Source organism: Micropterus salmoides, unplaced genomic scaffold (genome assembly GCF_014851395.1).
Source record: "Micropterus salmoides isolate LMB-PRFRI ecotype aquatic unplaced genomic scaffold, ASM1485139v1 Ms_hic_scaffold_5, whole genome shotgun sequence".
Taxonomy (NCBI): domain Eukaryota; kingdom Metazoa; phylum Chordata; class Actinopteri; order Centrarchiformes; family Centrarchidae; genus Micropterus; species Micropterus salmoides.
The window spans coordinates 25,126,271-25,149,446 of record NW_024044237.1 but is presented as its reverse complement, the minus strand read 5'-3'; the positions used below and the strand labels follow the sequence as shown (position 1 = coordinate 25,149,446).

General features: G+C 39.0%; 1 protein-coding gene across 3 annotated transcripts in view; it reads left to right on the top strand.

Moving 5' to 3' along the window:
- Window positions 1-23,176, top strand: part of enox2 (ecto-NOX disulfide-thiol exchanger 2) — a 198,904-nt gene that overhangs the window by 46,454 nt on the left and 129,274 nt on the right. For 2 of the 3 annotated variants that reach the window (XM_038699860.1, XM_038699858.1), the window contains exon 3: window positions 4,578-4,667. In XM_038699860.1, the coding sequence (XP_038555788.1) occupies window positions 4,634-4,667 (34 nt within the window). In that variant the 5' untranslated portion in view covers window positions 4,578-4,633. Of the gene's footprint in view, window positions 1-4,577; window positions 4,668-15,125; window positions 15,287-23,176 lie in introns of those variants that run through there. The other variant, XM_038699859.1, reaches the window with a different exon arrangement.

Genomic DNA, 23,176 nt, shown 5'->3' with positions numbered 1-23,176 from the left:
CACGGGCAGAACATACTTATATCAGTCAATCTGCCCTTCTATTCACTACTGTACAATAATATCTACAGACTAATGCAGTAACAGTACAGTAGGTCTGATTATTTTTTTTATTATTTTATTTTTGCAGGGCCTGGCTGCCATACATCATCTGATCTTTTAGTTTAGCTTAGTAGTTCTGTGACTTTTCACACCAAGGACCCCTAAACTGACACAAAGTAGACCATGGATCCCAATTTGATAGGATTCTGTCCCTGGGTTCCCCATCTGATAGGATTTTTGATCTTAGATTTTTGATCTTAGATCCTACAAAATGTGTAGGAAATCCATGACTCAAGTAATCATACATTCTATCATTGTGCTACTTATGGATGAAATTATAAGGAAAATAAATGATTCCCCTTTTTGCTGGGGACTCCCTGGAACCATCTCAAGAACTCCTGAAGGTCCTTTACCCCACCTTGGTTTAGCTAACCCGGTACTGTATGATTCTGGGTCCTTTCTTACCTACTAAACATTTACGTTGTATTTACAGATAAAGTAAAACTGAGGTGTGTTAAGGTGTGTTTTTTGGTTTTGTTGGTTAAGAACCAGCTCTCTGTGTGTTTAGTAACATTTTATTGGAAATCATGGGTCACTCTTAGATGTGTTGGTTTTTGATAAATGTGTCCTAACAAGCCATTGTGTGGACGACAAGGGATGCTTGGGATTATATGTTAAAAAGGGGTTCAGATGTGTTGAAAAGCCTTTTTGAAAAGACTCACACTTCGAGAGCCCCCGTCTGAACACAAGCCAATGTTTTAATCATGTGTCTGTTTTCCCCATTCCCCAAGCATTTTTAAATTCCAGTCTGCATTGTTTTCTATATTTAAGCCAAAAAGGAAACAATTGTGCATTCACTAATAAACATCCCCCTGCTATATCCTGTGTTGCTGGGGGTTAATCTAATGTTATCAGATTCTGTGCTGAATCATTTTAGGAGGTTACTGGAGGTCAGCAGTGTTGATATGGACAAATACAAGTACAAAAGAGTCAACATTATAGCTGGTAGAATTTGGGAAGAACTCTGGACTTGGGCAAAACTATTTCTGTTCTGTTCTGTTGTCTGTATTCAACACAACAGATACAGTTACTGTTATAAACAATTGTGTTGTTGTTGTGTAGCTGCAGAACCCAGGGCTGCTCTCCTCAAAGGGCCAAGAAGGGGGTCTTTTGTTGTTGTTGTTTTTGATGGACGTCAAATATGTTGCAGAAGATATATATAATGATGATAATCTGAATGTTAATCCAATGCTGTAAATAAATGCAAATGTGATCATTGTGATCATAAAATTTGATAAATTGATAAATAGTGTCAGATTTGTTGTTTGTTTGTTGTTTTGGGGTTTAATTACCACTAAGCTTTTCAGCTGTACTAACAGGCTACAGTACACGCTGAAGGCCTTGACCACCAGCAACAAGAAAGGATGCAGGCCTTACCTGAATCCTGGTGATCTTAACAATTTTTTCTGCAGCAACCGATCAAAAATTACAAAATATAGCCTTCTCTATTTTCATATCATCCAGTGTTTCCCCTATATGCATTCAGGAGCGGCGGTGCCCCGCTGCTTCCTCTCCTCGTTCTATGCAGAACATACGTGACAGATGGTGTTATAAGAGCAGCGTAACTCTGAATCGGGAGGTGCGTAGCGAGTGTTTGATTGTCCGAGCGGCAGAAAGTGACAGTGAACGCGAGCGGAGGAAAATATTCTGGCAATAAATGTATGGTGTCTGTTAACAGTGTGTTAGCTTCTCAAGACCAAGAAAAGTCTGTTGTTTCCCACCTGCTGGAAAAGTGAAGCCGGTTAGCGCTAAGTTAGCTAACATCCCCCCTCCCCTTCAGACTGCACAGCTGAGCAGGAAAGCAGCAGCTACATAGCTGCTATGTAACTTAACATTAGCTCAATTTATAGAAAGTAACTGGAAGCTGTATTTTATTCCTGCCTACTTGTCCAATGTTGAGATCATCAGGTACAAACTTAGACTAAACTGACGTAGCCTGCAGCTCTGTCCTGTACAGACTGATTAAATTAATTTTTAGTTTTCAGTCTGAAAAAGTGGTTTTGGAAACGAAAGAACGGTGGTGACTGGAGGAGCTGAGGTTAGTTAAGCTAATTAGTGATGCAAACTAGTCCTTTTAAGCTAATGAGGAGACGTTTCTTTTTGGATTTTAATGTGCAAATAAAATGCACCTCAGAAGGGAGGAGGTTTCTCATGTTGCCTATTTTTTATATTAATGTCTACAGATAAATGTCAGAAGCTGTAAAATGAAGACACAAAAGGCAAACACGAACAGTCGTATCTATAATGATTCTGAGGTCATATTAACAGGGTTTTCCTGCCGTTAAGGCTTAGGGGTGATGCCCAAAACATGCTGTGCCATCAATGTAAAATCACTGTGGAGCAACAGAACCAACCAAATTACTTTCTCCAGATCTAAAGGTTGTAGTTCCTCCAGTAGACTGATCTTTGGGTGTTGTTTATTTATTATCTGCTCTAGCTTTTCCAACTATTTGTTCAGAGATATGGTGAAAATAATGGCCCCATATGATGTGAAATTACATATTTTTCATTGGAAAACATAACATTTTCTTGGGGAGGAGAAAATTGTATGTTTTCCAATGAAAAATATGTAATTTCATATAAATCAATGAATGGGAAACACTACAGTGTGGTGCAGATTCCAGAGACTGTTTTTATGTCATCTTAGTTCTGATAGTGAGTTATTTAAAAATGCCTTAATAGCGGCACATGAAAAAACAATCGCTGATCCATCCCTTCAACCGTGGATAAGCGAGGAGCAGTATAACAGTTACAAGAATGTAAATGTTCTGCCATATCTCTTATGACTGTTCGTCTACTTTACTACAACTTTGTAAACCTACTTTATGGAGGGAACACAATTCAACTGAGATTGTGTTTTCACCAGGATAGTGGCAAACATTTCTGCTAAATGCATCTGTCACACCCAGATCAAAATGTTGAGAAATGTTCTCAAAGAAATTATTGCCAGTAAAGGTTCAGTATCTTGGTAATCAATTCAAAAATGATTTAATGGATGATACATAGCAACAGTGTTGGAAATCATATGTTCCCGGTAACATGTTTGTTCGTCCAGTATGTGTCCTACAGTGATGTCGAGGTCTGGCTGTTCAGGCCTTACTGTATGCTGTGAGCTGCTCATCTATTGTGTTGGTTTTAAAAGAGCAGTTAGCCGAGCTGACGTGCATAGTATCTTGCAAAGATGCTATTGTGCTTGTCACACACAGTATGTGTCAGCATAAATGTACCTACAGATCAGGCAGTGATAAGTGACAAAAATCTTATCGCTGCCTGACATGTCAGGAACAGAACAACAGAGCTGATGCACTAAATTCCTATTAAATCTGTGACATGAGATATGATGGTCGATGGGTTCTACTTTATATAACATATATAGTCTGTGTGTGTGTGTGTGGTTGTGGGCTTATTTTACTATGTTTGTTGGGTCCAAAAAAACGAAATAACACTATACTTGTGGGGTCCGACAGCTTTGTGGTGACAAAAATGCTGGACCCCATAAGTTCCAAGGCCTTTTTGAGGGTTAAGACTTGGTTTTAGGGTTAGTGTTACAATTAGGTAAGGGTTAGGGTTAGGCATGTAGTTGTGATGGTTAAGGTTAGGGTAAAGACTACATGACTTTTAGCGTCGGCAGATCGCTGTGCTGTTCAGACTACAAAACTTGTCATCTTGTGATCGCTCATTTACCCCTGATCACAGACGGTTAGACTGTGTGTGTGTGTGTGTGTGTATTATTTATATTTTATGGGATATGTATTACATTGGCTGTTTTTAGTAAAAGTAAATTCAATTTCAAGTCTAAAGCAGTATTGATATGAAAATGTTGAATAAAAAGTACACTTAGTCAACTCACTGAACTTAAGGTAAAATGAATGCAGAATAAATGTCTTGCTCGTGCGTTCTTTCAATAAGAATTCAGGGGCTGCTGTCAGCAGAGAGGAGGGAGGTTTGGGGATCACTGTGACCTTCTCAGTGGCCTGAGAGTGTGTTGGCATGGCATGACTGATGCAGATTATCATAGCTGGAGAAAGCCAATTACTCTGGTCATCACAGCGCCCTCGGGGCCCCTCTCGGTGGAATGAAATGCATTACAGAATTCTCTGTGCATCCTTCTGGCAACGTTTTGTATTTTCTCTATGCTGAACTCCCCAGTTTGAGTGTTAATAGTGCAGTCAATGGGACCCTCCCGCGCCTCAGAGCCCTCTGTGGGTCCAATGAGCTTCTGCTCCACAAAGCAGGGAGGTCGTGCCTCTTGGAGAAGCGGATGAATTACATTCTCCTCTGTTTGTCTTCTCTCTCTATTCAAGACAAAGCTCTTTTATTTTGGCCCTTCTTAACTGCTCTCAGTAAGCGTCCTTGAAAACTACAAAATGAAGAAGTCGGGTGGCACAGTTGTGGTATAAGAGACTCTTCTGTTACATTTTTAAGAACAGAACACACTTATCAGATTTTTTGTTATCCTTATCTTATTTCCAAAACAGATTTGCTACAAGACAAGAGAAGCTGAGATCTCGCATGATGACGCAGCATCCCTAGGATGTACAAAGACTACAGATCAAGAAGAGTCACAGGTAAGAGGCCTGAGTGTGTGTTAATGCCACTGCCATTGTTTGCTCTCTGTGCAACTGTTTGTGCTGAGTTTTGTTCTAGAGCACCAGAGGCGGTCATATTAATAAATGCTCAGGGTTTACATCAGAAAGAGGATTTGCTGGTCATATTTTTCCTTCACACACAAACAACATAATCAGTGCACCTTCTAAAGGTCTTATTTCATATCTCTCTCAGAAGATTATCGTCTTCTTACACGCTTTAACCTCTGCACCTGCCTCACTCTTTGAATTATGTTCTCCTTTAATCGTGTTTATTTTTGCCACGTTCACTTTGGTTTCTTTTTGTGCAGACATCAAAATCTGCCGCGTCCTCTCAGTTATTAGTGTCAAGGCTTCTGATTCAAAGTGTTATTCTCATTCGAGCTCAGACACATGATTCATACAGGACTCTGACATGGAGAGCAGTGACACACAAATATCACATGAAGGCTCATTTTATTCAGGAACCTGAATAATGGTAATAGAACACTGTCATTTGGGAGATGTTTTTATCCAATGTTAAAGGGTACTTGAGTGAATAGGTAGTTCAAATCATGATTTGTAGTAATAGTCATAGTCAGAAAAATAGTCACACACCCACATCAGGAAAGCCGCACTGGAGAAGACGGTACCTTAACTAGGATTCTGGCACAGCATATCCTGTTAGCGCCTGTGTAAAATTGTGAGACAACTGTGCTAAAACTAGATGCCTTAGTCTTGTTATGTCATTAAATACTGAAATCCTGGGAACTTTGCAGGCTGTCTAAAACAATCTTCTGTATACAGCTAGAGATAGTTTATCCCAAAAATACATTATTTACTCAAGAAATGAACTCAAAAACGGCTTTTTGAACACTGTGAGATATTTAACCTACGTTGACTTAAGTTTGCATAAGATAAAATAATATGAAACTTTGTTCCTCTCCAAGGAAATTTAGTGCCTAGCAGGATTATTGCTATCATGATCATTGGCAATAGTTCTGTTGCTCAATCTACTTTAGCCATAATCCATTAACAGAAGCCATTTTTCAGTGCATAGTACGGATAGAGCTTGGAAACCGGTGTGGGAGGTGTAGTTTACTTAAACCAGTATGTACTGTTGCAGTCATTTCAAGCTCAACAGTGATGAGGTGGTTCTTTAATTGCTCAGCAAATTATGGATCAAGAAACTAAATCAACCACACGGTTCTGCATTCATTTATTAAGTGCAATTGCTTCCCTTTTGCATTACTCTACAACTATTTATGGTGGATTTGCATCACTGACACTCCATTTACTTATTTTAAGTAACATGTAGAGTATTATGGTTTTTAGCCATGCTAACAGCGTGGCTCTAAGAATGGCAATGTTGGTTTGTTGGAGGTTCATTTCATCATACTTTGGTCCAGACTGAAATACCTCAACAAATACTTAATGGATTGCCATGAGATTTTGTACAGACATTCATGGTTCCCAGATAATAAATCCTACTGACTGGTTTTCCTCTAGCACCAACATGAGGTTGACATTTGTGGTTTTGAGTGAAATATCTTGACAACTATTGGATGGATTGCCATGAGATAGACATTGATGTCCTCCTCAGGATAAATTCTACTAACTTACATGATCCCCTGACATTTTATGTAGTGCCATTTTCTTTTTCCTTTTTCGGGCTGTTTCAGCCTTTAATTGGATAAGACAAGGGGCAAAAAGAGACAGGAAATTCAGTAGAGAGGGGAGGGGGGGTGACATGCAGCAAAGGGCCCTGGCTGGATTCGAACCTGGGCGACAAGGACTGCTTTGACAAAGCCTTTGTACATAGGGTGCACATTCTGCCAACTGAGCTAATCGACGCCTCTCTAGCACCATTTTCATATCAAACATTTTATCTTACAAATTGTTTGATTTAAAACTAATTACATTCCAATCATCATCCGCCTGCTTGTTTTGTGCTAATTAGCTAATCTTAGCATGCTAACACACTCAACCAAGATGGTGTACATAGTAAACAATATACCGGCTTAATATCAGCTTGTTAACAATGTCTTTCTAAGTATGTTAGCATTCTCATGTTAGCATTTAGCTCAGCTGTGTACAGCCTCACAGAGCTTCAAGCATGGCTATACTCTTAGTCTTGTTATCATATCTCCAAATTAGCCTTTTTACTGCTTTTTACTGCCACTACATGTAACTAACACAGTATGTGCACAATACTGTAAAAAGGGATAGTAGTACTCATTAAATGGACAATTAGCTGTTATATAAAGTTGTTAAAAGAAACTGCAATACATAGGCTATTCAATATGCATTACATTAAGCATGGCATTGCTATGTCTCTGCAAGCTGTTATTGTATTTTGTAAACAACGGGATCCTGCAGTACATTGGCCAAGAATAGAAATTTAACCGAGTAAGAAACTGACAGATTGCTTAAGAGAGAGGAAAGAGAGGGGGAATGAAAAGCGCCTTTCTTGCTGGGCTTTGGCCGATGAGTGTGTCCTTTCCCATTACTCTCACACAGTGCAATATGCAGGTCAGTCAGGTGATAATGAATGCTCTGTCTGATACTTGGCCTTTCTCCCCTCCCCTCCTCCTCGAATCTCTCTTTTGTATCCTCTCCGTTTCTCCACCCTTATCCGCTGCAGAGTTCTCCACTCTATCGAGTATATTTGCCTTTTAGTGGGTTTAATTATTCTGCAATCTCCTCTACCCCTGTTCAGTAGTGTCGGGGCAGTTGAAAGGTGCGAGACAATGAAGATGTCAAGTTTTTCTGTTTCTTTCTTCATTAATTTAAACACTGACTTAAGGCCAAAGTCTTTTCACTGTGGAATCAAATTTTGTCAGGTTTGTATGGACAAAAAGAAAAGACACATTTGTTAATAGATCATTTGCTTTATACTCCACAGTGCACACAGGATTAGATGAACTAATCAAATTCTGTGCACGCCAACCCCCACTGCATGACTGTCTGCAATAGGAAGTAATTCAGCCAACATTTCTAGTAAACAATAAAATATGAATGAAATCAATTATGACTGAAAAAAAAGTGAGTGATGAAGTTAGTACAGTTAGCTTGCAAATATTAAAAAACATCATGGAAAACAATATATTACACAGTAAAAGCAACAATTACATCAAAAAGGTTGGTCACTTGTAGCAAAGATTCTTCTAATGTGAAGAATGAAACATTTTGCTATACGTATCATCAAATAACTGATGACAGTACATCAAAACCAGATAAAGATTTATGTACTGTAGCAGTTTGTACAAAGAAACTATGATTGAAACACTACTTGACAGGAGAGAATTAAAGCTTTTATCCATAAAAGCATGAATGCAGATATGAGTTTTAAACAAAGTGCTGCACCTAGTATCGCCATGTTTTGTGCAAAAATAGTTATTTTCCATTATTTGGGGATTTGCACATGACGTGTTACAAATGGGGCCATAGCTGAAAGGAGGTTTCTCTACCTCGCAGAAACAACAGAATTATCTCTGCTGTCTTAAAGATGGCACATTTCAAAGTGACTATTTTGGCATCTTCTTTGACCCACATTTGCAGCCACTGTTTGTTTGGTATTCAAAATGACTACATACCATATTTCACTCTTACAGTCATCAGAAGAGAGATGACCAATGCTGTGACTAATACTTGGAAAGATAATGAACTTTTTTTTTTAGTTTTCAAGCAAGGCTCTCTTACTCTGTAAGATGTACAGCTGTTTTTATATCTGCAGGTCAGCATCTCATTTAGTAGATAAATGGATAAATATGCAGAGAGAAAAATGGTCTGTTCTCATGGAACATATGCTTTTTTGAAATGTGTTTTTTAAGACTCAGATTGAATCAAGCTCTCAAAAATCTCTTTATGCCACGTTATTTAGCCTGATTTTTATTTATTTTTTGCTACAAGACATTACCTGCCTTTGTGTTAATGTTGGCTTGGGGGCAGTGAAGTTTGGTGCCAGGAATCTTAACCAGCTTGCTGCACAACACAGCTGCCAAAATGCCCCACAGTGTCGACTTGCTCTCATAAACTGCTTGTGCTTGTATTGTAAGACTTGCAGCATTTTAATGCAGCGCTGTAATGTTGTAGAACAAACAAACAGGATTTGTCATCGCCTCTTCTTGTGGCTATATTGGTGGCAGTGCATGAGTGGTGTTTGAGTCAAGTGATTCTCTGGCTGTGAATGGTGGGGGGGACAGCGAGTGCTGTTAACAACATTTCAGGAGTGCAGAGGGGTTAACAGTTGTTTTGCACTCTGTTTGAGACCAATTTCCATCAATATTAATTCTGAGGAGACATCTCTGTAGTTATAGGCATTGCCTCTTTTTGGGTTTATCTTAATCTGGTTTCCAGAACATATGCTGCCGTCATCAAGGCACCTACTCCCACATCATCATGAAAACTATGGCAAATATGGTTCTGCATCTCAAAACACGTTAGATCCAGTTACTCCTCCACAACTCATTAAATTCATCCAAGTAGGAATACACCAGTACGTGAACTGAGACACTGTGAAGCTCACTTAATGAGGTGTGACTTAAGCTGCGGAGTCACCTCAACCTTTCCTGTCCAGATGATCATCTGTTAACCATCAGTCAGGGGGCAGGGGTGTGAGGTAAGGAGGGAGGAGGGGAAGAAGAAGAAGGGATAGGTAATTAGAATGGGAAGGATTAAGGAAGATGGAGGTCAAAGATAACTAGCAAGAACCCAAACGACAGAGATGTCTGCCATCCTCAGGACACATTTCTTTCCTGGTTGTCTTCCTCCATAGAGGGCAGTGGAGTTAATGACATTTTCTCTCGTGCTGAGCTACAAACACATCATTCATTGATCTTAAAATGGAAGACACCAAATACCACTGAAGTCACTCTAAACTGATGGGCTTTCCACTGAGCAGAACCTTTTTAAATATCATCCTCTCTCACTCTCTGAAGGCCTCATGGAGCAGCTACCTGAACTCTGTTGTTTGATTGGAAAGGGCATATTGATACAGCAATGACGCACTCTTACCATGTGAGAACAGGACTGTGTGAATGGGCAAATTACTCAATCGAGGCAGACCAACATCTCACAGGACAAATAGTCATAAATGTTGTTTTGTGAAAAGGGAAACATTGACTGAAGCCAATGCTAGTTAAGAGAAACGCTATGCCTCTCAAAACCCTTTGAAAAATTTTACTATGATAGCTGTCGATGAGGCCCAGCTTTAATTTAATATGCAGTAATTGAATTTGAATAATTCATTATATGGGAGATTTCCCTGTAAACCCAACCTGTTTACCTATACATTTCTGATTTAATATATGAAATTGAGATGAGCTGGAAGATATGGGCTCATGATTTATTGATTTATTGAACATGTGGCCTCAGTAAAGTCTTCGCCCATGCTTTTTAATAAATGTTTTAAAAGAAATAGTGAAATCTTTCAGCCTTTTCTTTTCACCTCACATTCAAGTCAGGCAGTTTATTTGACTAAAGCGAGCTGTGATGTCACCGAACACACCCGTTCCCATATGAAACCATAAAAGCAAACGAAGGCTGCTTTCATCTGCTGAGGCGCAGAGTCAAATTAGTGTTTGATTTGAATGTTTTGCTACACTAAGCAGGCCACAGAAAGAACATCATTGTTAAAAAAATCAAGACATCAGACAAACATCATTCCCTAGGGACACCGAAATTGAATGAGAGCATGCACTGGCTGTTACTCATTACTACTGGCTGATAGAGGTAATTGAATTCTGCCTAGAAAAAAATCTGTTTATTTATGACAAGTCCTTTCTGGTGGAAATGTGGACAGTGAAAAAGCCAGCTTTCGGTTGGTTGCTTTGTTTTTGTCTTTTTTTCATATCGCTAAATGTAGATGAGTAACTCCTCGCTGATGGTACTGTTAGTGTGCAACTATCTCTTGAATTTGACCAATATGTTTGTTTATATTTATTTTCTAACCAACAAACTGAACATGTAAAGCAGTGAATATAGGTCCAATACTTTTTCAAAGGCTTGGCTGCAGTCCAAATGGTGGAGGAAGATGGGTCCCCATATCATTGTGTCATGTTTCTGAAGTCTTTCCAAGTATCCTCATTGTAACATAGCATGAATAATACATATTGGGCTACTGGGTTAGTTGCCGAAAAACAGATGAATTTCACCTGTAGTCAGTCTCTAGTGTGGGATTTATATAAAAACATTTCCAAGAACTAAAACTGAAACAGTTATTCTGCATATAATAGGAAATCAGTCAGAAGAGATGCTCCTCTACAGTTGTTTTTGAGCTGCCTGCCCGTTTAGATTCTTTTTTAATTGTAACCGGAGAGGGACGTTGTTGACTAGTATAATTTTTCATATTTGAGATGAATCTTAGTTCTATCATTATATGTATATCCTAATCATCCTTCAACAGTGGCTGACTGCAAACATGCAGTTTTTATTTTGGAAAATAACTGTCCATATTGAGCACTGTTGTTTTCCGAAGAAGAAAACTGGTTTATCTCTCTAAATCAGTCAAAGCTGTTTAGAGTCACTGTTGTTATTGACAATAGATGAAAGACACAGTATAGTAAGTTACTGTCATAACTGTACTTTGAATCACTCCAACACCTTGTTTGTAGAATGGACTGGAAATTGAGAGAAGATGTGAGTTTTGGAAAAAGGGAATGGCACTCTGGCCTTTGGTAAATACTTTTATTTACCTTTCAAATTGTTTTGTGATGGAAGTGGAAACAGACTTATTGGTGGGGCAGAGGAGAACATCATTTGACCCAGCACATATTTTCTAAGCGCGTCCAAGGCCTTTTGACCTGAACTACGCAACCTCAATTTTAGTTTGTGTGTATGTATTTGTGTGTATGTGTTTGTGTGTTCAATTGTGTCAGTTCTTGCCTTTGAAACAACACACAGTCAGTTGCCAATTTATTAGGTACACCTGGCTAAAACTAAGGCAGTATAATACAGCAGTCTTTCAATAAATCCTGCTGTACTTTCATGGAGGTTATAGAGGTCCAGAGTTAATTCTTGAAAAAAATATACGCTTAGCTGAGATGGAAAAGTTGGTCAATAAAATGAAAATGTGACAAAGTGGAATAGAAACAGACTTAGCCAATAAATCATGACGTACTACAGAGACTAAAAATAGCAGCAGACCATAACATCAGATCTGCGAGGAGCTTGTTTTCTACAGATTGAGGTTTGGCTGGGATTCTTTTAATTATGTCATCTTGCTATGCTGTTCTTCTACAGTAGTTTAATGGCACCCAACTGAAGAATTAGCACCACCAACTGTTTATCTTTATGCGTCCAACTCCTAATATTCACACAATCTAATGGCCAGTTTTTCTAAAAACATTTTCTAGGTCCCACCCCCTGATTCTGTTACTTTTATGATGCATGTTAACTGTAGCAAGTTTCATTCAGATATATTAATATTTACTGCTAACTCAATGGGCTCAATTTTTTCATATGTACATTATCGCAATAAAATGTTATTTAATTAATAATTTCTCCACCAAAGTAAGTTATCCAAATTTTGTTTAAGTACCATGTAATCAGAATAATATTTTTGGTTTAGCAGCCATAGTCAGTAGTATAGTTAACTCTGTGTAGGGTCGTGGGGGGGCTGGAGCCAATCTTAGCTGTCATCTGAGAACCTTGGACAGGTCACTAGTTCATCACAGGGCTAACATATAGACAAACAATTCTCACACACGATCACACATAAGGGCAATTAGGAGTCACCATTTAACCAATGCATGTCTTTGGACTGTGGGAGGAAGCAGGAGAACATAAAGAGAACCCAGACAGACACGGGAAGAACATGCAAACTCCATAAAGGAAGGCTTGGGACAATCCCCGGACCTTCTTGCTGTAAGGTGACAGTGCTAATCACCGCACCGCGTCTATGTGTCATGTGATACTTAATTATTCTCATTTTTAGCAGCAGCTACCAGTCATGTATTGGTACAGTAAAGAAGGTCACTTCAAGTGAGGTCACTGTACGAGATAGCCTCTTCTGCAGCTGTTGCTTCTATTTCTTTGAGCGCAGTGCGGACATACACGTTCAGGCTCCCAGAGCTTTCCACCGGGCCCGACGATCTACAGTCGGAACATTTTCCTGTTTCGCTCCCAGTTCCGAATGAGCTGTCATCTATGGTAAATGTCTGTATTGTATAGTGCCTTGCTAGTCTTCGAACACTCGAAGCGCTTTACACTACATCACATTCACCCCATTCATGCACTTATGAGCAGAGACTAACCACTCATCAGAAACAGAAATTAACTCTTTCACACAATTTCACACAATTTAGTTCAGTATCTTGCCCAAGGACAGAGGAGGATTGAACCACCAACCTTCCGGTTAGTGGACAACTGCTCTATACCCCAAGCCACAGCCGCCCACTTTGGCCATTTCAACACTTTAGTAATGAAGGTCTATCTGGTTTACATGTGCATGTGTTTTGTCCGCTTCATAGAATAATCTGCAGCTACTCTGTGAGCTGGAGAGTTAGCCTGTAAGAAAACACATGTACAGTAGCTGTTGCTAAATCTGCAATACAGTCATTCTCTGGACACTTATGGATACTTAACTGTTAATTATTAACTTCTGAAGTAACTGTTAGCATCTATCGGCCTTCTTTGTAATATTACATGATAAAATCCGAAAATGCTGCATATTATAAAACTTTGTCAGTGTTGAGCTACCAAGAAATATTATTAGAATACATCCAATTTTTGTCATCTTAGTTCTTCACATTATTAACACATTTAAGACCAAAGGCATGTGTCTTAATCCACTGTCCCATCACCACTCCTTGCTCTTTTGTAACCCTCTAACAAATCAGCAGCAGCAGCAGATTGAGTTTGCTCAATTGGATGAGAAGTCCTGCATGTGCTCAACATCATGGAAAGTTTAAACATGTAGAGTCCAGACAACAACTTTATGGTTATTTTGGAGGGTGTAGTTTGTAATGCTGTTGGATTGTATTGTGTTACACTAAGAGTTGTTTCTAATATTTTGTCCACCACATTTAATGATGGTAGACTTAATATTAGGAGCGTTTAACTCCTGAATTAACACCTAATTAATAAAACCATTAAGAGGGTTATTGTGAAAGTCAACAAAAACTGAGCATTATAATATTCATAAATGTGTGATTCATTGCAGGGCTGTTTATATTGGTTGTAGCCAGGTGTCTCTAATAAACTGGCAGCTGATCTATACTTGTGACCTAATTCTTGCTCTTAATACAAGAAACAATTACTGAGGGGAAAGTTTTCCTTTCCTCTTGGAAAAATCATGGATCAAGTTAAATGTTCCCCCAAAGAGCACACTGCTTATATCAACTTAAATGAATTATAAACCTTTTTGACATCCTATTACCATTAGAACTTGGACCGAATATTAACATTGAACAGGTGATGTCAGTGTCTCCTCCGGACGCCAGTCCGAACCAGACGGAAGGGTTAAAGGTTTATGACATCAGGAATAAATGACTCCGCTGACCACCGCAGTGATACATTAGATATCATTCTCATGCACATTTTCTTTGTGCCTCTGTACACAGCTTGTGTCTAATTATGGAAGCATAATAGTGTTTGTTCTGCTTTTTTCTTTGTGCAGTTAATCTTTTGGCAGTGTGTTGATCAAACCAAGACAGTACTCACGCACCCTTAAGCCTCCGTCATTTTTTAAAACATATTTACTGTTGACAGCGTGAACCGATTAAGCAAATATTTAGTCATGTACCATCATGGAAACAGTGTGAGCCACTGTAGAAACCTGGCGGAACTATTCTCATTTGAGCTAACAAATGGTCATTGGACGTCACAAGGTCTTACTATTTTGATTCACTTGAGTCTCTGTTACAGAGAACACAGCTGCAACTAAATGAGTAGAATTTAATACATATCATACTCACTTACAACAAGTACTGTTTTACTGTATTTATCTGAAAACAGACAGTGTGGAGCCTGGGAGGGGTGACAGGAATGCCTCATCACAGTATGCCTGCTAAGCAATAGTAATGAACTGATCATCTCTATGCTTCTCCTCCTCCAACTGGCAAGCTACAGAATGACACCTTATTAAAACCATAGCTGTCAAAAGTTTTGGAGAAATTACCCGGCCTTTTTGGGGGGGGCATTTATCGTTTGGCTGCGCCTTTTAAAAATCCTAATGCACGCTGGGGGGGTTGTAGCTTGGCTGTAGCTCTACACGACAACGACATCCTCTCTTGACAGTTTTCTCAGGTGCTTGAGCTCGCTTCCACGCAGCGGACCAGAGGACGAATAATAAGAGCAGGAGTTTTTGTCGCTGCCTGTAGCGCCCGTCGACATAGCCCGAACACTTCGCCTGCATGCATCTGAAGCGAACTGGTAGTCTGCCTCAGTCGCCGCGAACCGGGCACGTCGTGAGGGCGGGCTCGCCTGCCGTAGCTAAAAGGTCCCGCTTCGACTGTGCTGCTCTCATTGCAGTCCAGTCTGCCGAGTGGAGCGGACTGACTGAGGGACAAGCCCTGTCTCCATTCAAGGATTTTACTTCGTGCACTTCGTCCTACACAGCAGGGGACCGACAGGAATCGCACCTCGCCCTCCGTGGACAATGTTTCTCCTGCAGTACACAGGTACAAGTTTTATCCCCATTTACACGGTATCTTCTCTCGGTTAGGTTGACAGCGGAGATGTTTTTTTAAATTTATTTTTCTGGTCCACGCAACACAGCGAGTATCCGTTATACGCTACGGGCTACAGTGTATCATTGGACGTCTGTTACAGCGCGAGTTATGTGGCGTTTTGCCACATTTTTTTATCGCTCATCCCAGCGTTGTTTGATACAAGTTATTAACAGCGATCTGAGAGATTTTCCTGCTTGTGCTTAGTCCGTAATTGTCGGGCGTTCACCAGCTGTTGACACCGCATAAGAAGAGCTGTGCTGCCTCTCTCCAGTGTGGTAGGGTTGATTTTTCGCATGCCTCACCATTTGATATGTAGCCTAATGGTGTGCTATATGATGGTAAATGATCAACAGTGATTTCCTGCACGCGTTTTATTCTTGCTTATCAGGACAATAGCCACGAGCGGCAGCTATTATCTTGACTGACACACGCCTACTGCAGCTGTTTTATGGATGAAGTTTTCAGAATCCGCGCTGACGCCGGATCCCTTCTATTAAAATACATATTTTTCACATGCTATTAAATCCGGGCTCTATTATATTTGGGCAGAATTAATCGAGCTTGGTGAGTGACATTGTAGTCGATAGGCCTGTCATGCAGATATAAGTTGTTTGGTTTCTTTGCTGCAACGTCCAACTATTAAGATTTCCGTGTCATTTATTCCCGAATCGCCACAACGCATAAATAGCTGGATTTAAATGGGACATCTTCTCTGGGCTCACAGGATCTAATTAAGCGAGGATGCTGTTTGAACTCCAGCATTAACCTGCTTACTGTGCGTTATTCTGGCACTCTGTTCACCAGCTTCCTCTGTTGATAGTCATGGTAAATTTACCTCAGATGTCCCACAGCTTTTTTGTTGTCTTGTGTGCTCCTAGCCTAATTGCTACTTTCCTTTTTTGCTCATAAAAGCAGTGACTTGTCAAAGATGAGTCTCATGGCTTTAATTAGCAGTTTGCCAATGCAGTGACTGACTAACAAAACAGCTGCAACCAGTTTGTTTTCTTATCCCCCACCTCCATATCTTAGAAAGTTAGAAAACATTATATTCTTTATATACTTTTTTTTACCATTCAGAAGCAGACTTTGTCTTAGCAAAGTGAGGTTTAATTTATTTTAGCTAAAGGTTGTTCAGTTCTTTAGAATCATTTCAGTGCATAATTGTTCAGAATTCAAAATATAGCATGTAGTATAATAAAATATGTAGTTCAAGACAGAAAGGACCTCATGACTGAAGAAATAAGCTATTACCTTTTGTCCATTGGATGAAAATATGTTTCTTGTCCTTTTTCCATTGTTTATCTTGCGCAGACAGAACAGATCAGTTCCCTTCTCCCCCTATTTCCTTCCCTTCCAGGGGCACAAACATGCTTTGAATCAAATTGAGTGAATGGGGGTCGAGTGCCTCCCTATGACCACTGGGAGAGGAAAGGTCCATCAGGCCCTGTGGCAGCCATTTACCTCCACACTGCACTAGCCCTCTCTGATCAATCGGCAGAGCATCTTTTAGATTGCCTTTAATGGTAAGAGGGAGGGGGGCACTTTACTCAGATCTGTCAGAGAGATTTAAGGGTTGTACGTAGAGTGCTTGAGAAGGAGATTAAATATTTCAGCTCTCTTTGGCATAGGATGGTAGTGCTGCAGAACAAATTAAGACTGAATACAGAGCAGACTACTGTACGAGAACATGAAATGTGGCATCTTTGGAAACTCAAATTTTAATTGGTTCATGCACGACAATTTGTGGTTACCAAGTGGGATGCTCATAGCCGTAGCTGTCGAGGACAACAAACGAAAGTGACAAGAGAGAAGAAAAAAAGTAAAGAAACAAAACAAAGTGAAGATGACCCACAAATGTCAGATTTAGTGAAACCACCTACCTGACTTTGGCAAAGGAATGTTTGAGACAGACCCTCAGAATTGGCAGTGGGGGAATCCATTATCACTGGAAACTGTCCTGTTTGTTTTTAGTCATTTAAAATACAGCCAAATAGAGGATGCTCACAGTTTGTCTCAGCACTTCAAAAGCATACATTTCTACCCTGACAAATACTGCATTGTGACTGTAATACCCCCCACCACCAAATCCAAATCTTCTGTGTTTATTTTGATTGAGACTAATGTCATGTTGAACACAGGACTGATTTTTCTGCTGGACTGAATCAACATAATAATCATTGCGGTGCCTATAAATTCAGAAGTGAGCATCACTCAAAGCTGAAAGTAATACATGCCCGCTCACAAGCAGTGGATATTTAAATAAAGTTAAATTTATCCAAGACCAGGACAAACAAACGCTCCAAGCTAATTTATTTGTCTTTGTGTTACAATGACAGTCACAAGCACTTCACCTGAAAAGAAAAGGCAGTCGCTTCTGAAAACTTCTCTTTCATCCGTGCTTGTGACAAACTCCCAGAGCTATTCACTGACTCAGCCTGCCCATTGGTATTCTGCGCTGCTGCTGTCACCTGACTGCTCAAAGCTGAGCTGACAGACAGGTAGGGAGCTCTTTAGCTTACTGACAAGGCAAGTTTTGTGCTTAAACTCAAAAGTGCAAATTCCACATGTAAATCTTTGGCAGTGTGTTGGTTGTTTTATACCAAGCTAGTTATGGTATTCCTGCTCATACTCTCACCACTGATATGGCAAATGTAAAAAGAGAAACGAGAGCTTGAAGAGATTCTGTATCATCATTTTTTTTGTATGTTATAGCAACACTGAAGGATGAGGGACAGGACAGAAATCAACAGCATTGTTCAAGTCTAGTAATGTTAGGCCTCTGGAATGTCAGATAGGCTAAATCATTTGTAACGACGTCTCCAGCGTTTCCTCCAGCAAGCAGTTTCTTTCTGCATTTAGACTGAGTCAAAGGAAAACCTTTTGTTTATGTACATTGAATGGTCACTGCTGCAAAGATACCTATGAAAAATCAAATGCATACATGTAAAGATTACAACCGTAAAAGAGATTTTGCATATGATTCTGGCCTATTTGTACTTTTATTTTTCACTTATTCTGAAAACATCTCGATAGATTAAATAACCCCACACCCCGCAAATTGATATTCAGATACAGAATGATACAGAATTACCCTGAAGGATGATCAGTTAATCTATTAATATTCCATATTTTGTTCAGTCTAGTCCAATACATGTTTTCCTTCAGTTTAAAGTTGCTGCTTGTGTATTGAGAATTCTCATGACACTGGTGACCAGATGAGTCACTTGTGGTAGAGTTTACATCAGTCCAGAAAAGACGATGCATTTTTCTGCTAAAATGGCAATGCTTTCCCACAAAAAGATGTCCCTGGATGCCTCCACTAGAGTTCCATAGCTGTCAGTACAGTAAGCCCTGAATGTTTTTATATCAGTCTCCCTCTAGATGTGGCCATATTATGTGGCTTATGAAGTTGTGATAAACCCTGCTATGTCCTGCTCTAATTTTCTTCAGCTTACCACCACTGATCACACTGATGACTGAAGGTGTTGTGCATATCCAAATGCAGAGATGAAGTTGTGGTGATATAATACACTTTTTAAAAGATATGTTGATGGTTTTACTGCAAAGATGACAGCTTATACTTGTCTTATGAGCACGAGTGGTATGTCAGATCTCTGTGGATTGACAATTGATTTGTTTGTATTAACTGATACAGCTACAACCAATCTGCGTTTGGTAATGAGTAAAATGGTACTGCTGGGACAATGCTGATGCTTGTTGTCAAAGGAACCTGGCTGCACTGATGGGCAGTATTCTTCAGTAATATTCTGCATCTTATTAACGTTAATTGTGTAAATATCAGCTCACTGCGGATTGACAATTGATTTGTTTATATTAACCAATACTGCTACAACCCATCTGTGTTTGGTAATGAATAAAATTGTAATGTGCTCTTAGAAAATAATGAAAAATAAGTTTCATGTTTTTTCTTTCACCATCGCTCTTGTTTACTTTCAGGGGCAAAAAGTAGCTGTAGATACTGTTAAACCTGCAGTGCAGATTTAAAAAGCCCAGTGTTCTCCAAATACAGGGAGATTGAGCTCTAGGCTTAATCAGCGTTGGGTGAACTCGTTTGTCAAGGACTTTAATGTAATGGACGTTCATTTATATGTAAATGATTGTGATATGTTTTAATCTATGTTAAGGAGAAAGTCCTCAGTGATCCATAATTGTGGATAGCACATTTAAAAAATGCTGTTTTATCCTCCAATCTCCATCATGAAACACCAGCCGCCCAACTCAACAGTTAACAAAGCTCCCGGTGGTGGGGAAGCGACGTAGATTCTTCTTCACATCTCTTTTTACAAGATGTTTGGCTGCTTGTGTCAAGTTATTCTCCTTCATGTGACACTATGACTCCAGCACTCCATCTGCTGGACTGATGTTTAAGACTGTTTGGTGTAATAACTTGATTGTTTCATTGCCTCACCACTCTTCCTAAATGCTCACATGTATTTGACTTGGTCTAATTGTTCAGCTTTTGAATTACAACCCCAACGTCAAAGTGAGGCGAAAATCTGTTCAGGTTGAAGAAAAGTATATTAGCTTGTGTGGAAGATCCCTGTGAGAATCAGCAGTGTTGGCGGCGGCAGCAGCAACAGCAGTTCAACCTACCATCTGGTATTGAGTAGCTAAGAGAGCTTGGCAGCCTGAAGGCAGCCAACCCAGGGGCTCCAACCATATCACTGACAGAGCTCTTCATTTCTAATCACATTCATGATAAGCAACCACGCAGGGAACTTTGACATTGGAGCTAAGGACTGTGCAACAGCATATTCAGGAGCTACATGAAAAGATGAAGTGAGCCATCAGCCTTATTCTGCATTTGCCGTACATGAGCAGAGTGTGAGACGGGCTTGTGGCTGCAGTGCTGCTGTGTTAAACCCTGCTGACAGTCCCTTTGAGCAGCGGAGAATAGAGAAGCAGTTTGAAGAAGCGGGATTATGCTCTTCACCAGGGAGTTGTTGTACAACTTTTTATACATCTTCAGATCTTCTTTCAAAAACACATAATGAGAACTTCAGTCTCCTACATTGGTTCGAACGTTCTGTATAATCTGTAGTCCCATGTGTGTTGGAGTAAGGTAAAACAAACATTGGAGGCATTCTACATCTGATGCTGTCTATTTGCCATGTTTAAGATGGAGATCCTGCCAGTTAAAAACACAAATTTCTGTTTCTTGCTCAATGCTCTTAGGAACCCCCCACTTCACTTGTGCTGAATCACTTCAGCCCATTTAAGCCAGTTAATTATAGTGCTGTTCAAACTCAACATGGCATGTGACTCACCATGAGAAGATGCACTCAGTCAGGAAAGTTTACGTTCTGTCTACAAAGTTTTCCTGTGTCTTGAGTGTGAAGCAAACTTGCTAATTCTGGATTCACAAAGTAGTTTCTTGTCTCTGTAATGATTATATGGCTGCTTCACAATCTGCACATTTTACACAGCATGTTTATGTGGGTTGAGAGTAGGGCTGGACAATTAATTGAAAAGTAATCAAAACCGAAATTCAGAGACTCTAACCAACGTAATTTCCCCATGTCGGTTATTTAGGTGATTTAATCCTGGTAATGTGTGTTCATGTATGTAGCAGCAGTCATAATTCAACAGCGCCGATGCGCTGACTATAGAACCATGTCTCTGTAATGTGTATGTCAACATTACCTTATTAATAGATAGCTTAATGGATTTGTGAAATCTGTGAATAAATAAAGCCAGCTTTAATAGTTGAGCATATTTACATTATAAACCTTGTCAGTGAAATATGAGGGCAAAAAACAACAACATTTAATAACAAAATAATCGAAATCGAGGTGAAATGTTCAATTAATCATGATTTTAATTTTAGGTTAAATCAGCCCTAGTTGAGTCACTTAATCTGTGGGGGGTATTTTGTCTGGTAATCAATGACATACAGCTTAAACTGAACTTTATTTTGGATTTTTTTAAACTGCCTTTTCTTAGTCCTTTTCTTGGTTAATTTGGACTTTTAATAATGTTTTGTTTCTTTACCTAGGACTTTTAGAGTTTAAGCTGTGTCAGCTTTAATGACTTTTTATTGAGCAGTGAACTCTTAAAGCAGGTGAAATGAACTGTGGGCAAAGAATTACGTTCTTCATTAGTACTTTGGGTGAGAAACGTCTTGTGTTATTGTTAAAATAATCCATATTTTAATTATGTCTCTGTTTGTTAGGTAGATTAGGGCTGCAACTAACAATATTTTTCTTTATTGACTAATCTGCCAGTGTTTAGCCTAGTCAGTAAAAGTCAGTATAATCACAAAACATCACGGTATCCTATAGCACAAGGAGATGTCATCAAGTTTCAATTCACCATAACATTAAGACCAAGAAAAGCCCCGAAATCTCACATTTCAGAAACTAGAATGTTTTTGTTTGGAAAAAATTACTTCAGTGATTGATTATCAAAATAGTTGCATATTCATCTTTTCAATAAACTAATGGATTATTCGGCCAATCATTGCAGTACTAAAGTAGATTATCTTGGGTTTACAAGGCTGAAATTACTCATGAATATAACATAGGTGTTTGTTTCCTTTTGATGTGATTGATTTATGTTGATGCTAAATTGATGCAGACTCATGATGTACTGGCTCAAACTGACTGGCCTGCTGTTTGGTCTAGAGCACATTTTGCTGCTCATTCAAGATTTATTAGGAAAGTAGAACAGCATAACTCTTGGATGACTACCAAAACATATGTTATATTAAAAATCAAGTCGGGCTGCTTTTGGCTTTGTTCTTGCAGATATCTTATGAGCTGGGTTACTGAGAATTAGAGGTGCTCCGATTAGTATTTTTGGGCCGATCAGATTGCTGAAAGCAGTATCTGCCGATACCGATCACTGGGTCTATTTGAAGCCTTTTATTTATCATGTAGCATATACAGTATACTGTATATTTATTTAATAATAATCTATTTACCTTATAGCTTAACAAAATATATATATATATATATATGTGTGTATATATATGTGTGTGTATATATATATATATATATATATATATATATATATATATATATATATATATATATATATATATATATATATATATATATATATATATATATATATATCTTTCCTGTGGAATAAAGTACAAAAACAAAACAAACAGCATCTTCATACATTTTCTTCAACTATAAAAACTCCAACAGAAAAGGCTGTAACCAAAATATTTAGGAGATAAAGGAGCGCAGGCATCATGAGTCTGATAAACTCTGAAGTAGCCACTTTTTGTTCTGGAAAGCTCAGACAGGTTCTGTGTTTAGGGGGGAGAGAGGGAGAGTAGGCTACAGAGAGGAGTCTTAACTGTCATCAATGACATTTGAAAATAAGGGACATTTTAAATAATAAAAGTACAATGTTAATTCCATATTATACTGTTATTATATTATTAATATTACTTCTAGTTTTACTACTATATTCATTATAATTTCATATGGTTTACAGGCTATAGGCCTTATATCATTTCAGTGGATTGTTTTTATTTATTTAATCCTTGTGCAAGAAGCACAGTGTACATCTTTTTTTACATAGGCCTACTGCCACCTGCTTTACCAGAGGAGAGAGAGATAAACAGGTGGAAATCGGGTGAGAACGGGAAAATACGGGAGAATCCCGGGGAAAACGGGAGAGTTGACATGAGAGGAGTAGAGAAAGGAGTGGGGTAATGAGAGGCTACATCCACACTAGTAGGTTTTTTAAACACACCAGGTATTTTTTTGCATTGACAACAGTAGGTTAACTGTTAAGTGTTATTTACACAGTACGTATATTTTAATAAAAATACAAAAACTAAAAGTCTGTCAGTAGCATCGT